Genomic DNA, 13,988 nt, shown 5'->3' on the forward strand with positions numbered 1-13,988 from the left:
GTCTGAAAGCACCCTCTGTGCCCCCTCACGACCTCTGTGAGCCAATCAACCTGTTATGGTCACATTTTAAACCTGTTCCTTTCTCTGCTGCTGTCAGCTATAGTTTCACTGTCAGATCGATGCAATCCTCCTCCCCCGTTCACCTCCGGTCTCTATCACAACCGCCCATGGGTCCCTCCACTGAGTTCATCAGAAGTCCAGCTCTACAACACATCCATCTAGATCTTTAGCTCTTCATCCCCTCACCACCACCACAGTGTCTAGAGTGCATCGGGGGACACTCCTGTGCAGCTCACAAAATCACTACCCTCTCAATATAATGACGTCACAATGGGATCTTGTCACTAAAAACTTTTTAGTTTTATTCAACTTTTCTATTGCTCTCTATGTAAAATAAACTAATTTAACTTTAAGCCTCTTTTTAATTAAATAAATCTCTTCTGGTTGAAATACACACTGCGTATTGGGTCACATTTGCATTGGTGGTGTTCTCTTGTTTGGTAGGAAAAACACTAAAATAATTAAATTTGCCTCAGTGCATTACTTGAAATCACAGTGAAGTAAATCATATTACATTCTGCTGATGCAACCTAATGCAGAACAAATCTCACTTTCTACTTTATAACAGGCAGTTACAGCCAAACACCTAAATCTGACTGGTCAGATGTGTCCAAATCATGCTGAACTCATCCAGACTGTTGGTAACCGTCCTGAAATCATCCCGGTCAGTGCAATCCATGCACTTACAAAGATCTTCCACAGCTTCACTGTTGCACTTCTTCGATATCCTCACAACACATTCCTATGTGGGTTCACCTGGACCACGATGTGATAAGAGTGTCTGTGTGTAGAAGGGGAACAGAGTATTCTCCTCTCTGGTTGGGCATTTAATAAATGAATTTTTCGGCACGTGTTGGCATCCATCATAGAAAAGCCATAATGCCCTTGAGGACATGTTTTCGTTGGGATTGACTTTCACTGCTGTAATTTGTACCCTGATGAAATCAGATGCCAAATAGCACCCAGAGGCCCAAATGGCAATTGTAGTGTAACATGTGATTAATTGCATTCTGCATAAAAGGAAATTATTGCATGATTTGTAGAAAATTTACAAAATAACTCCATATCAGTGTTTTGGAAGAAACAGAAGGAGTATTGAGGTATGTATAATACCAGGACGTGCAATAGTTACGAATAGTTTATTTTGATTAAAGAAATAAGAATCCTATCATTGTGTCAAATACTAGAGACTAGGCCTGTCTGTCTGTCTTCCTCCCATCTCACATATAGGTAGACTATTTTCCCTTCAGGAAGATCCTAACACACTCGGACAAAGAATGTCTTTGAACACTGGATATTCCTTCATCCATTTTCCAAAGTCCAGTCAATGGATGGAGGGTGAGGGCGGTTGGAGAGGAATGAAAGAAGAGGCAAGAATGAGGGAAGGTGGGGGAGAGGGAATGAGGGGTCAGCTTGTTTTGAGAGGGAGCAAGCTGGAGATGGTGGAGGGAGGGAGGAGAGAGGAGGGAGGAGGAGGGAGGAGGGGGTCCATTAAAGCCAAATGGGCAAAGTAAATAACATTAATGCTTATTGATCCATCTAAAATACAGCTATTTATTCTACTGACCAACAATCAATGACTAGAGCCCTTTGGAAGTCCCTCACTAGCATCAGTCCACAGCAATAACGCAGGATTTATGAAAAATGCCATCTCATTACATTGGAATACAGGAGTAATATGTTTCTATGAGTAATTCTAAACTGTGTACACACTCAATCACGGGCAAATTTACGGTAAATCTAAACTTGCTTCATTATGGCTGGATATTAGTTGATTATATAAGCAGCAGATTTGATATTCAAACTAATCCCCGCTGTGCTCCAAGTAAGTTTGGAGCACTGTGACCTGAACTTCAGATGGTTTACTGCTTCAGTAAGATTGGTGTTTACTCATTTTGTGTGGGTCATTAACCAGGTGAGAACAATCCCATGCAAACATAGGCAAGACCAAATACCTGCAGGGACCGTGTTTACTTGTACACAAGAAAGCCCAGTACTGGGAGAAATCAGGTTAAGGTGAAACAATATATGCTATGGTTATATAAGACCCATTTATACATCTGCGTTTTCCGTCTCCTATCATGCATTTGAACCAGGTGTATGGCATAGCGACATATGATGCTGTCACCAGACATGGTTCTTTCTTTCTTTCGTTCTTTGTTGAGTCATTGGATTGATGGAACAATGAAACAACTGGCTCTATAGTGAGAACGTGTGACCTATTAAGTACCTAAAGTATACATCATCATCTCAGGCTGTAGAGCACAAAGTAATCAGAATATTTTTTGCTTTGGGAATGTTTACTATATGAGGGCTTGTTAGAGGCAATTAGATGCTGCACTGCTACGAATTATAACATTACATTGGTTTTTCACTCAAGCATAGACAAGACAGATCCAAAATAACTCCGACACAGAACGGGAATGACAATTTCCCTCCATCAAAGCAGTCCAACTGTGGCCTGTTTTAGTGGAAGTGTTGTGTTTGGGGAATTCAGACACTGCTGACTAAAAACAATATGCTTATGGGGGTGTTGAACCATGCCCCGCATATCAAGCTGAAGGGCCGATAATTGAAATGCATAGGAAATGTGGGCAAGGTGGTGGGCAGAGTTGAGCTGTCAGTGGTATTCTAGCCTACCAGAAAGTGACAGAAATTGAACACACGGATTCTGCCACAAAAGCATTTTCTATTCAAAGAATACTAAGGCTCCTGGAGGACATTATGTTACAGTTTGCATTTATGAATGTGATCAAGTTTGTGTTGTTAACTTGCTAATGGTGTGTTAATGATGTAAAATATTCTAGGACAAATGATTTGTTTTTCTCTTTTGTCACAACTGAGCATCTGTTAAGTCTAAACCATCATAAATCAATCATGTAATGGAAATTATTAATGTAATCAAAAGGTTATCAGCAATATAAAAGAAATCAAGTAATTATGTTAAATCTATTTAAAACTTATGTGATGGAAATTTTAAGCCTCTGTACTATGTGCCGCTGAGCATAAAGAATGTGAAGTAATCTTGCATTTTATGTCTTGTCAGGATATGATGCTAGTTAAAGATCCCTGACCTCAGCAGTTGTCAGTAAGTCTAAGTATCTGACATTTCCTGTGTTGTGGCTGACTCTTTGCAGTTTGAGTCCACCTACAGATGCTGAATTAAAACTTACAGAAAGACAAGTTTCTGACTCTATGTGTTTTGTCTAACAAGCGCTTTACGTTGAGAGCTATAGAAATCTGATTCTCGTTCCCAGTCTGTCAAAGGCAACCTTTGGCTTCTTCATGAGATACACTAGGTCCTCAGCTAACTCTAATGTAAACCCATCTGTGGCATTACTTGAGGCCGAAAGCAACTGACATGGAATGAAGAGTGAGGAAGCCTGTACAGGGCTGGAGGGAGAGGAGGTGGATGGGTCAAATAAAACTAGACCTTCGTCGAGAAGACCGCAGTTCCTGTGCCGAGTGAAAACAAAAGTCAGTGTTGTTGTAAGACAAGACAACCCGGGTGAAAACATTTTTTTCCCATGAACTGGTCAATTTTCAGATTTTGGGCTCTTTTGCTTCCAGAAAAAAAGTATTCCCTTAGACTAGTGAAAATAAAACGCCCAAAACATACATTTAGGTGTTTATTTTAGTTCAGATTTCTGTCCTGGAAATTTATGCAAAAACCACATATTAAATTGGATGATGCCTCATTTGCATATTTGAACTACCTCAGTAGCCCTTACATACACACAACTTACCAGTTTTATCCAATTTATAATCTCAAAGTTTTTGCAAAAGGGTATGTTCATATATCATTCATAGCTTGATTTATAGATTCTAAAAACATGGCAAAAATGGATTTTTTTCTCATGGCTGTTGACAGAATTTTCTGATTTATGGAGTGGTTAAAAAATATATCTAAAAGTCCATCTGTAAAAACCCTTAATGTGATGTTCAGATTTTTGTTCTGGAAATGTATGCAAATCAGCACATATCTCATAAGGTAGTGCATCACTACATGTTTAAACATTACATTTCTGAAATTTGTAATATGAAAAATAATATCTTTCCTGTAAGTTATCAGTTAGGAAGTTTCATGGTGTTATCTTTTGGTTAAAAATATTACCCCATTCACCTGGGGTGTCTCCCCTTAATGTAACACTACTCAATAAACGTACAGTAGTCAACCACCGACGTCACTCATGTTGTGTATATTATGTCAGTGGTTCCCAACTGGTGGGTCGCCGTCCAAAAATGGGTTGGGGTCACATTCTGAATGGGCCACAAGTGACTCCGAAATGTGTCAAGTTTGTAAAAAAACACACCTCTTGTTTCCTCCTGTAAAGTGAGCAACTAACAGACAACTACTTGACAGAGACAGCAAACTACCTTGACAACATGAACAAACACAAGTATGACGCTGAATATATTAAACTGTGTGGACCTTGAACTAATGACCACAGAGAAATCTGGACCCCCTGGTTGGACCAGTTGGGAACCACTGTGTTACTGTATGTCAAATTACATTTTGTAACAAACAGGGGCAGACTGGGACACAAATTCAGCCCGGGACATTCAGGCGCACCGGCCGACACACTGGCTTACACCCTGCAGCAGTCTCTCTGTCCTCGGAATCAACTGCATAAGAAAATCAGCGGTCACTGTTTAATTCCAGTCTATAAAATAAATGCAATAATGAATTGGCAACAAATGGCTATGTGCTTATTATTTAACTTAAAATAAGAGCACATGACTCTATCCTAATGCATCTAATTTTATGCACAATATAATTGTCTGCCCTGTCGTGCCCTGCCCAATTTATATATCGATGGCTCACAGCCATGAACTAAGGAGGTACAAATTGGGCAACAGGCCCTATAGTAAACTTTAAGTCACCTTATTACTACAACAAAAAAATCCCACTTAATACTACTAAAAAAGGTTTTCTTCTGGTTAAAGGCGCTGTATGTAAGAATGTGGCCAAAACGTTTACTGCACTCAAATTCAAAATACTGCCGCAAGTCATGTCCGCCCCCCCTCCCCTACAGATTCGAAGTTGCTGGACAGCGGCACGCTGGAGACTGATTTGTTTGTCCACGGGCGGCTGCCGTGGCAGAGCCACGTCGCCGCATCCTTGATCTTCAGTTTTCCAGTGGACCGCTCGAGCAAGTCCGGCTTCTCTGCTGCTAACGCTGCTGCCTGGATACAGCGGAGGAGGAGCCGGCTGTTAATGCTGTTTACCGGGACACTGCTAATGCTGCTTGCCATGCTGCTGTAGCTCAGTCGTAACTGTAACTGATGCTGAGACTCTACTGACTGCGTGACTGGTAAACGGCGGTGGGTGGCGCAACAGGCCAAAACACAAATTCAAAACATAAACATGATTTGCAGACTGCAAAAAATTTTTTTAGATGCGAATATTCTGGCTGTACTATTGTTGTCAGTGAGATTAGTATGTTATATGAACATTATTCCTTAGTCTCTGTGACATATTAGGATGATTTTATGACTATTTGCTTTAGATTTCTTACATATAGCTCCTTTAAAATGTAATGCACAGTAGGCTATGCCTTCACATTGCACCTGTCATATTTCTGGTCTCCTCCTCCTCCTCATCACAACTGGGGTTAGTCTGTCCCTCATCTTCACTGGGAGCACCACGTAATGTTCCACAGGAAAAAAGCAAGCACATATTTTCTTTTAGTACAGGTTTAAATTATAATGACTTACAATACCTAGTAGGCTAGTTGGCCTTTTGAACCGGACACCTAGAAGAAATATGCAGCTTGCCAAAGGCAGCCTTGCACATTACACACTCATTAACGTTAGCTAACGTTAATACACCTGCTATAATGGCACTGTCGCCTCCAGCTCCATCTTCGTCATTAGCAACACCAGCAGCCTCAGCCCGTCAACCAGCACCGCAGCCAAACAGGTCGGTTATTTTGGAACACTTACCTGCTTCTTCTAAGATTTAAGTTTTTTATTTGAGTTTTTCCGTGCCACGCTTTCTTTTTTTACTGGCTTTATCCATGTTTTCTGTCTAATGCTCAAACTAGCTTGGTCTGCCATGAGTAATGACTGATGACTGTGGCTGAGCCAATCAGATTTCAAGAAAAACGAGGGCCTCTTTGGTATTGGAGGAGGCTGCTCTTATCTCCTCCTTCAAGCATCAAAACACAAGATTGACACCTACGTTCCCTCTGAACATCTCACAGCAAACAAACAACATGGGAGGGACGCGCATTGCAGTACTGACAGCTGGCCCACACCGGCCCACTTGGTGACTGGCCCATTGGGATTCGTCGCCGTCGCCATTGGTAACAAACATACTTATTTCAAGCCAAAATAAAACAAGTAGTTGAAGAAGGTAATTGAGCAAAGATCGCATGCTAACTTTCGATCTGGGGTAGGGGTACCATCTACAATCCTGGCAATGTCGTTCACATAATGTGTTTGTCGCTGAGTGATCATCAGGGTCAGTACATGCAAGAGCATTAATGAGTATGGTGAACTGGATTAAAGTAAAAGAAATTAAAAGGCATAAACCATTCAGGGCACAGTACAAAAAAAAAAAAAAAAGAAGCCTAAATTGGCAAATTTGCACACAGCACACTCTATTGTTTGTTATTTATCATTACTGTTTGTTAGCTAAATTTTTTATTTGTGTAATTTTCTAATTAGTTGATGTTCTTGCCTTTATTAAATAAAATTACTATAAAAGATGACAACGTGGGAATTCAATTTAAGCCCAATATCACAAATCACAATTTGCCTCTGAGGGCTTTACACCATTAAAAAAAATGACAACAGGCTATGAATACAGCAGCTTGTGAATGTTTTAGCTTAAGTCAAGTCAGGTCAGTTTTATTTATGTTAGCCCAGTATCACAAATTTGCCTCAGGGAGCTTTACAATCTGTACAGCTTATGACACTCTCTGTCCTTTCAACCCGTGCCTCGGATGAGGAAAAACTCCTCCCAAAAAACCTTGACTGTTAATTGAATAATTTGCAGTGATTTGTAATTACGACGCTCTGCGTGGAGGGCAGGTTTGCTAATAAGGCCCAGTATAAATAGATTCAGGCATCTCCTCCATGACTCATTATCATTAGCAGGAAACTGGATGGGTGCAAAGAGCTTATGGTTAAAAATGGCTAAAATTCCAGAAGGGGGGTCAGAAGAAAACTTTCACAATGAAAAGCACACAGTTTTGGGAGAATAGAATTATCAAGCACATCTCTCTGTTCAAAGCCCATTTGCAGCTCAGTGGCATTACATTTCAATCCCCACTCCCTCATTAAATCCAGCCTTTAATTTGAATTACTGCAATATCCTACTTCAGTACCCATGCTTTCATTACTTTCAATAGTGTTTAGTTTTGCAAGTGCTATTCTACTTTGGTGCTAATATCTTTTTCGATCCGCCAGGCTCATATATTCTTTATCTTTCTGCTCTTTCAATAGTTATAATAACCTGTTTAAACAGCAGTGCGGTGTCAGCGAAAGAGCTCTCATCTGTTGTCCAGGCAAAAAGGCCAATTACACTGTCACCTCCGAATAAACACTCTCAGTTCGAGAGGAAGAAGGAGAGAGAGAGGCTTTCCAGTTCTCTCTGGTTGTTGTCATTGATGTGCAATCAAGAATGAAGTGCTGTCTACACTGTGACAGGCACACTCATGCACAAACAAATGCAGGTAAGTACATACATAAACACGCCTGACCCCAACACATGCACACACACACACACTGAGCTCCTGTCCTCTCTGTCTATGCCAAGCTAAGTCGATAGTGATGTTTGGTTAGGCACCGGTGGGTCCCTGGGGTCCCGGTCATTATGACTTTCAGTGACACCAGTGAAAGGCCCTGGAGTGAGATAGAAAAGATGTAATGGCAGAGAATTGTCCTCTGAGGCCCAATTAGGGGAACACTGTCTATGACAAAATGGGAGCAGAGAAAAGAGGCCAAGGCAGACGGTGTCTTTTGGGGAATGCATCGTGTTAACATGTTAAAATATGTCTGCATGACACCACACACCTAGCCATGCTAAAAAACAGCAATGAGAGATTTCTGATTGATCTAGAATGTATGTCTTCACTTCTACTGGAGGTCAAAGATATGCAGATGAAGCGTGCTGTTATTGACCTAATCCTGCAACTAAACAAACATACTCTGCTCAGAAAGCTTATTGGAGGGAATTATTTCCTCAGGCAGCTTGAGTCTTCAAAACAGCCTGGGGAAAAATGGAAGAAGGGGGGTAGGAAGTCACATGTGGTTCGGAAAAAGAGCAAAACACGATTAACCATCTGCTAGAGCAGCAGATGTTGTGATAAATTGCAACTTTCAAATGTTGACTTTTTGTAACCCAGCTGGACGTACTGATGAAGAGGCTTTCCATATTTTTCCTATGTCAAGAGACGGAGAAGCCAGTCTGTATATTTTGAAGGACAAGTGTTTTCCCGACGTGTGTTACAGCCCCAACACACTCAACCATGCATTTTGCAGATAAAGAGAACTGACAAGGTGTCATTCAAAGTGTTCAACCAAACAAAAACATAACCACTGGGGGGATTTTGTGTTTGTCCATACGGACCAGACTTACAGAATCTCAAGAAAAAGTAAAAGAATGGAGCGTTTGACCAGACATAGGTTCAAAAACACAGAAACAAACCCAGAAGGGCAGATAAATAATGTGCATGAGGAGGCACCTGGACGTCAATCAACCTGTAGAAACAATCCCCAAGTTTAAAGGTTCAGGTACAGTATCTCTGTTTGCAGCTGCATCACAAATCATCACAGCGATTAGGGGGATTGTAAAGTAGTGACTACATGAATGGTATTTTTAAGAAAATGACAGACATAAAAAAATGACACCAGTGATGTATGTATTTGATGATGAATGCTTTAAGTAATGAGGTCCTTTCATACAGTATGGTGTTTTGTCTTTGGCCATTGCCCTTTTAGTCCAGTGCCCTGTAGAAATTCCTTGTTAACAACAAAAGCATGCTTTTTACAGTGTTTCTCAACAAAATCAAGGTGTATACCCTAAAGACCTAACAACAGCACTTAACCAGTAGCTCTGGGCATCAGTTACCAATGCACCGAGGCACCCTGTAGCGTCTGTATGTGACGCACTGGGCTGTATCATTATCTGATGCTGTGAGCAAGTGATATAGTACGAAGAGCAAGAAAGTCAGAGTAGGGCGGCCGAGTCAAAAAAAAACAACACAGTACTTTCAACCAGGAGACAGCTGTTTTTATCCCGTGTGAAACCAACACTCAACAGTGAGTTATTTTAACAATCTAGAGTAGTATGTCACATGAAGTATGTGACACATGTCACTCAACATGTGACGTTTATTTCAACCCAAACATTACCATGTACTTTTGTTGCCTATACCAAAGGAGTCAAACCTAAAAACAAGGTAAGGCTACATTGAAAATTTACCATAAAACTTCAATGAGTAGCCCAGGCTATTATTTGTAGGGCTGTAGTCTCCTGGTCGTGTATTCGATTATTTGGTCGCTATGCTCTCATCCAACCAAATTCTCATTGGTCTAATAATCGCCGTGTTACTTTCATAAGGAGAAAAATGCTATATCAACAGCTTTCCAGGAATAATCCTTTATTTCCTGTGGCAGAGGGACATCCTAAATTACCTGTGAAAATGGGGGTGTTTTCAAAACACCCCCATTGTTGACAGAAAGTTGAACTCGCCCACCCTAATGCTCAGCCAGAGATATTGGATAAAGCGAGATACTCCACTCAGCTCACTTCCTGATTCAGTGACGTCAGCGCCACGCCCCCCTAGGAGACTTGCAGCAGCTCTGAATGTGTTGTCGTCAATTAGGAAAATGAACGTGATCACAATTTATGGTCAGTTCTTTAGCCCTAAAGTCACTAAAGTAAATATTGGGTTCATTTTCCACAAGCCACACATCTTACCAACATTCTGACACTAAAGCTGCATTTTTCATCTGCACAGATCAAGAGGAAATTAACTTTGTTTGAGCCCTGTCTGTCTCAGAAAACAAGTACTCGTGAGATCTCGTGATCTTGATAAACAGACGGTAAAATCAGGCGCAAAGTCACAGTTAGCTTACAAAAAGGGTTGAGGGAGAACAGGCTCTGTAGTGGAGGGAGAGCTAACCACACCCACTTAGGAGACAGGAAGAGTAACTGTTTTCTTAACATTGGATAAGCCTATGGTGGGGTATCTCCTTTATCCAATATGTCTGGCTCAGCGTCACGGTGACGCAGACCTCCTGTCAGTTTCTGTAAGCTGCGAAACCATTTCCCTCAGTGGAAACAAATTGTGAAGACAGTAAAATAGCATTTTAATTCCTGTGTGTGATTTATCCTTCAGGGATTTATATTTAGGGATTTATCCTGGCTTCATATAATCTCCACTCGTCTCTAGGCTAATGTATACAATGTAAAATGCCATCGGCTGGCACTAATAACATTAGCATGTTTTATTTGCTTGGAAAACGTGTGTAGTATAAGACAGTTGTTTTGTCGGTGAATGTTGTGAGTTGTAATGGAGCCAAATTATGTGCCATTACCTTTGTTACATGTTGCTGTTGTCCCCGGTTTTATATAAGACAAGGAAAAGATCGCTAGATGCCAGGCTAATTTATACAATGTAAAACACCATAGACTTGTGCTAATAACGTTAGCATGTTTTATTGGTGGGGGAAATGTGTCCAGATAAAGACAAGTGTTTGTCTGTCAGTTCTGCAATTTACGGTGAAGCCAGTTTGCTTACTTATGTTTGAAATTGTCTCTATTAATCCATATTTAATGTGTGTTTTGAATCAACTAAATAAAGTATGATTTGAACTAAACTTTTCAGCACTTAACACAGTTCTCCACCGCTGATTAGCGTTTTGGAGGTGTAACTGCAGAGACACACCACCGCAGAAGTAAGAAATAACGTGCAGATTTTTTTTTTTTCCACGACTAATCGATTAGTTGAAGATTATGTGCGACTTAAGCTGACCAAGATTTTCTTTGGTTGACTACAGCCCTAATTATTTGCTTAAATCGCTGAGTTCAACAGGCCTATAGATAGGAAATCCGATCAAATTGTTTATTTGAACCAGTATGAATATTACTTGTATAAAAATAAGGCTTTTAATAACATATCACTTATGTATTATGTTATGACACTTGTTTTATGGTACCCGGCGTACCGACACAACGCCATTTTATCCTGTTAAAACAATATCCGTAACTCTGCTTAATTTTTATGCAAAACATTTTTTGATTCTTTTGATTGGTGGACCCTTATGGACTAAAGGAATATAAATAATTTACCGCGTAATCCAGGAATGGACACATATTCTGACTTTATGACAGTTTCCGAAGATACTGATGGTACTGATGGTTTCAGTAGAATGAAATGAACCAAGCTAACAATGTATTTATATTAGGGGTGTAACGGTACACAAAAATCTCGGTTCGGTACGTACCTTGGTACACAAGTCACAGTTTGTTTTTTTTCGGTACAGTAATGAAAAAAATAGAGAACTATTAAATATCTTTTACTTATTGGTAACCTTATTAAAACTTACCACCACAGCAGTTAACTTTTTACACAATTTTTGAATGAAACAAATTTATATAAAATCCTGCTTCTTCACATTGTTTGAATGAAAATAGAAATATAAAAGTGAAAAATAAAATCCTGCTGTTTTTTTAACACATTTTTTGAATGAAAAATATAAATATACATTTCTGCTTTAACAGTTTTACTCAATTAAAATAAAAAGTATAGTGCAGCTGGTCAGCTTTAAAGCCTGCTCAGATTCAGTTTTACTAGGAACTTACCTAGCTTTCCCACTTTGTTAAAGTGTAGTAAACAAAACATGCTTATATCTAAAGTGCAGCTTAAACAATTTTACTCAACTCCAATGGCGTTGGTTATTTCTTTAGTGCGATGGTCAGGGAAACGCTCTTTCTTTTTAAACGACGACGATTGCTTTTTCTAGTCGTGCCGGTTAACGTTCAAACTCGGGTGGTGTCGCTTTAGATCCGTTAGCATGTTAGAGGTGTTTCCAAGTACATACCCGACTGCTGTTCTGCAGTGTCAGCACACTGCTTTTGTCTTGTCCACTTGTTTATTTCCATCTTCGTATTTTACCCTGAAACCAAAGTGTTCCCAAACGGAGGACTTAAGGTTTGCAGGTGGGTCTTCAGGTTCGTCAGGCTCACTTGCCATGTTGTCAAAATGTGAGAATGCGCTGCACAAAGTGAAAGCGGAGATTTACGGGACTTGGTCCGTCACTCAATTATGTCCGTCGGGGAACTAGATAGTTTAAATGGTTCGACTTGCAAAAACGGAATTAAAATAAAACAAAATAAAATAAAAATAATATCCTGCGCCCAATAATTCGGTACAGGGTCGCGCCGAACCGAAAGTCGCGTACCGAATGGTTCGACACAAATACATGTACCGTTACGGCCCTAATTTATATTTATTTGCACAATCTATAGTGGGTAGTCAACAATCCAGTTTTATACATCCAGAGAACCTCTATGAAAATGAACTCCTTAGCAACCAGACCAGACGTCTCATTGAGACAGGCCTGTATCGTCAAAATGTGTAGCAACACCAAAAGGGACTGGGCGTTTAATTGGGATGAGGCCTTTAACTAAAGTCTTGCTGTATTTTGGAATGAGGCTGTACTCATGTTGAGTGGAATTTGTTCCATTTGTTCCAATTTCTTATGAACAAGGACGTTTATTTTGAAAAGACACGCTGCATTAACAAGCAGAAATCGACACGTCATCCCTGTGCATCCAAAAAGTGATCCCAGAGGGGCACCTAGGGCATCATAGTTTGACTGGTAGGGCCACTGACCAAGTGAATGATGAGTTTTACGAACTGTGGTGTAGTTGTCCTATCATCCAGGTAAATTCATTTTGTTTAAACAACCTTTTGAAGAGATATTGTTGTATATATGTATATTATTGTTGCTTCATTAATGTAGCCCATCATATTATTTATTTTATTTTGTTTGAGGAGATGATTGATCTGTACTACATCAGCACACGACAACAATGTGTCCTTGAAAAGAATTAAAACCCCGGATTAATGGACTACCAAACTGCTTGAATGGTAGAAAAACACATTCACTGTAAAAGATGATGATTGAAAGTCTGTTAGTAGTAAATGGACTAAAACATGAAAAAAAAATACCAGTGTGGTTCTACAAGCATTCCCTCCCATGGGTCTGATCTCTTCCATTAAGGCCAGAGCAAGAGCTTTTAAACACTCCATTCACTGGCCAATTCAAAAATTAGAGGACCAGCCTTGAGAACTCCGACAGCGTAGGGGCTTCCTTTTTCATGCACACAGAGAAATAATCTACCCATCCAGATCAAGCTTCATTATGGACTTGGCAAGTAAGAGGCTGTAGATACATCTATTCACCTACCAGAGCGCTGTTTTGTATGTTGTATGATCAGAACCTGTTGTATAGACTGAGCTCAGTCTCTTTTATGTTGAAGAATATATTCTATAAAGGCAAAGCCTTTTTCTACAGGCTCTTTGGCAGCAGGTTTGATCTGTCAAGATGCTTTTGGCACTAACTCCAAATACACAAGCCTTTAGTCCTATTGCAGGGCTGGTATGTTGGTCTCAGTGTATCATCACTGCACCCTTTGAGCTATTGGACCAGGCAACATTAAAACCCTTTTACTTAAAATGCCACTTCCTCTAACAGCTACGACACCGAGCGAAGTGCATGCTCTCTCTATTTGCCTGTTAATTTTTAATTTGCACCAGGGCATTTTAAAGTGTGCTGTCAACCTAATCCTACATTAGTCTCTAAAGTGTTAGAATCTGCTTACATATGCCCTACTTTAGAATTATGAGATTTTCGTCCCCCCTCATTTTGATTACCCGAGGAGCTACTCACTGCACTCTACACATGTA

General features: G+C 40.1%; 1 protein-coding gene across 2 annotated transcripts in view; it reads right to left on the minus strand.

Moving 5' to 3' along the window:
* The window catches only part of kirrel3a (kirre like nephrin family adhesion molecule 3a), a 300,742-nt gene that overhangs the window by 131,695 nt on the left and 155,059 nt on the right, over positions 1 to 13,988 (minus strand). The window contains exon 1 of one of the 2 annotated variants that reach the window (XM_049593141.1): positions 12,118 to 12,209. The exons of the other annotated variant lie outside the window; for it this stretch is intronic. Within the exon in view, the coding sequence (XP_049449098.1) occupies positions 12,118 to 12,178 (61 nt within the window). The 5' untranslated portion in view covers positions 12,179 to 12,209. Of the gene's footprint in view, positions 1 to 12,117; positions 12,210 to 13,988 lie in introns of those variants that run through there. 2 annotated transcript variants of the gene reach the window in all.

Source organism: Epinephelus fuscoguttatus, linkage group LG12 (genome assembly GCF_011397635.1).
Source record: "Epinephelus fuscoguttatus linkage group LG12, E.fuscoguttatus.final_Chr_v1".
Taxonomy (NCBI): Eukaryota; Metazoa; Chordata; class Actinopteri; order Perciformes; family Serranidae; genus Epinephelus; species Epinephelus fuscoguttatus.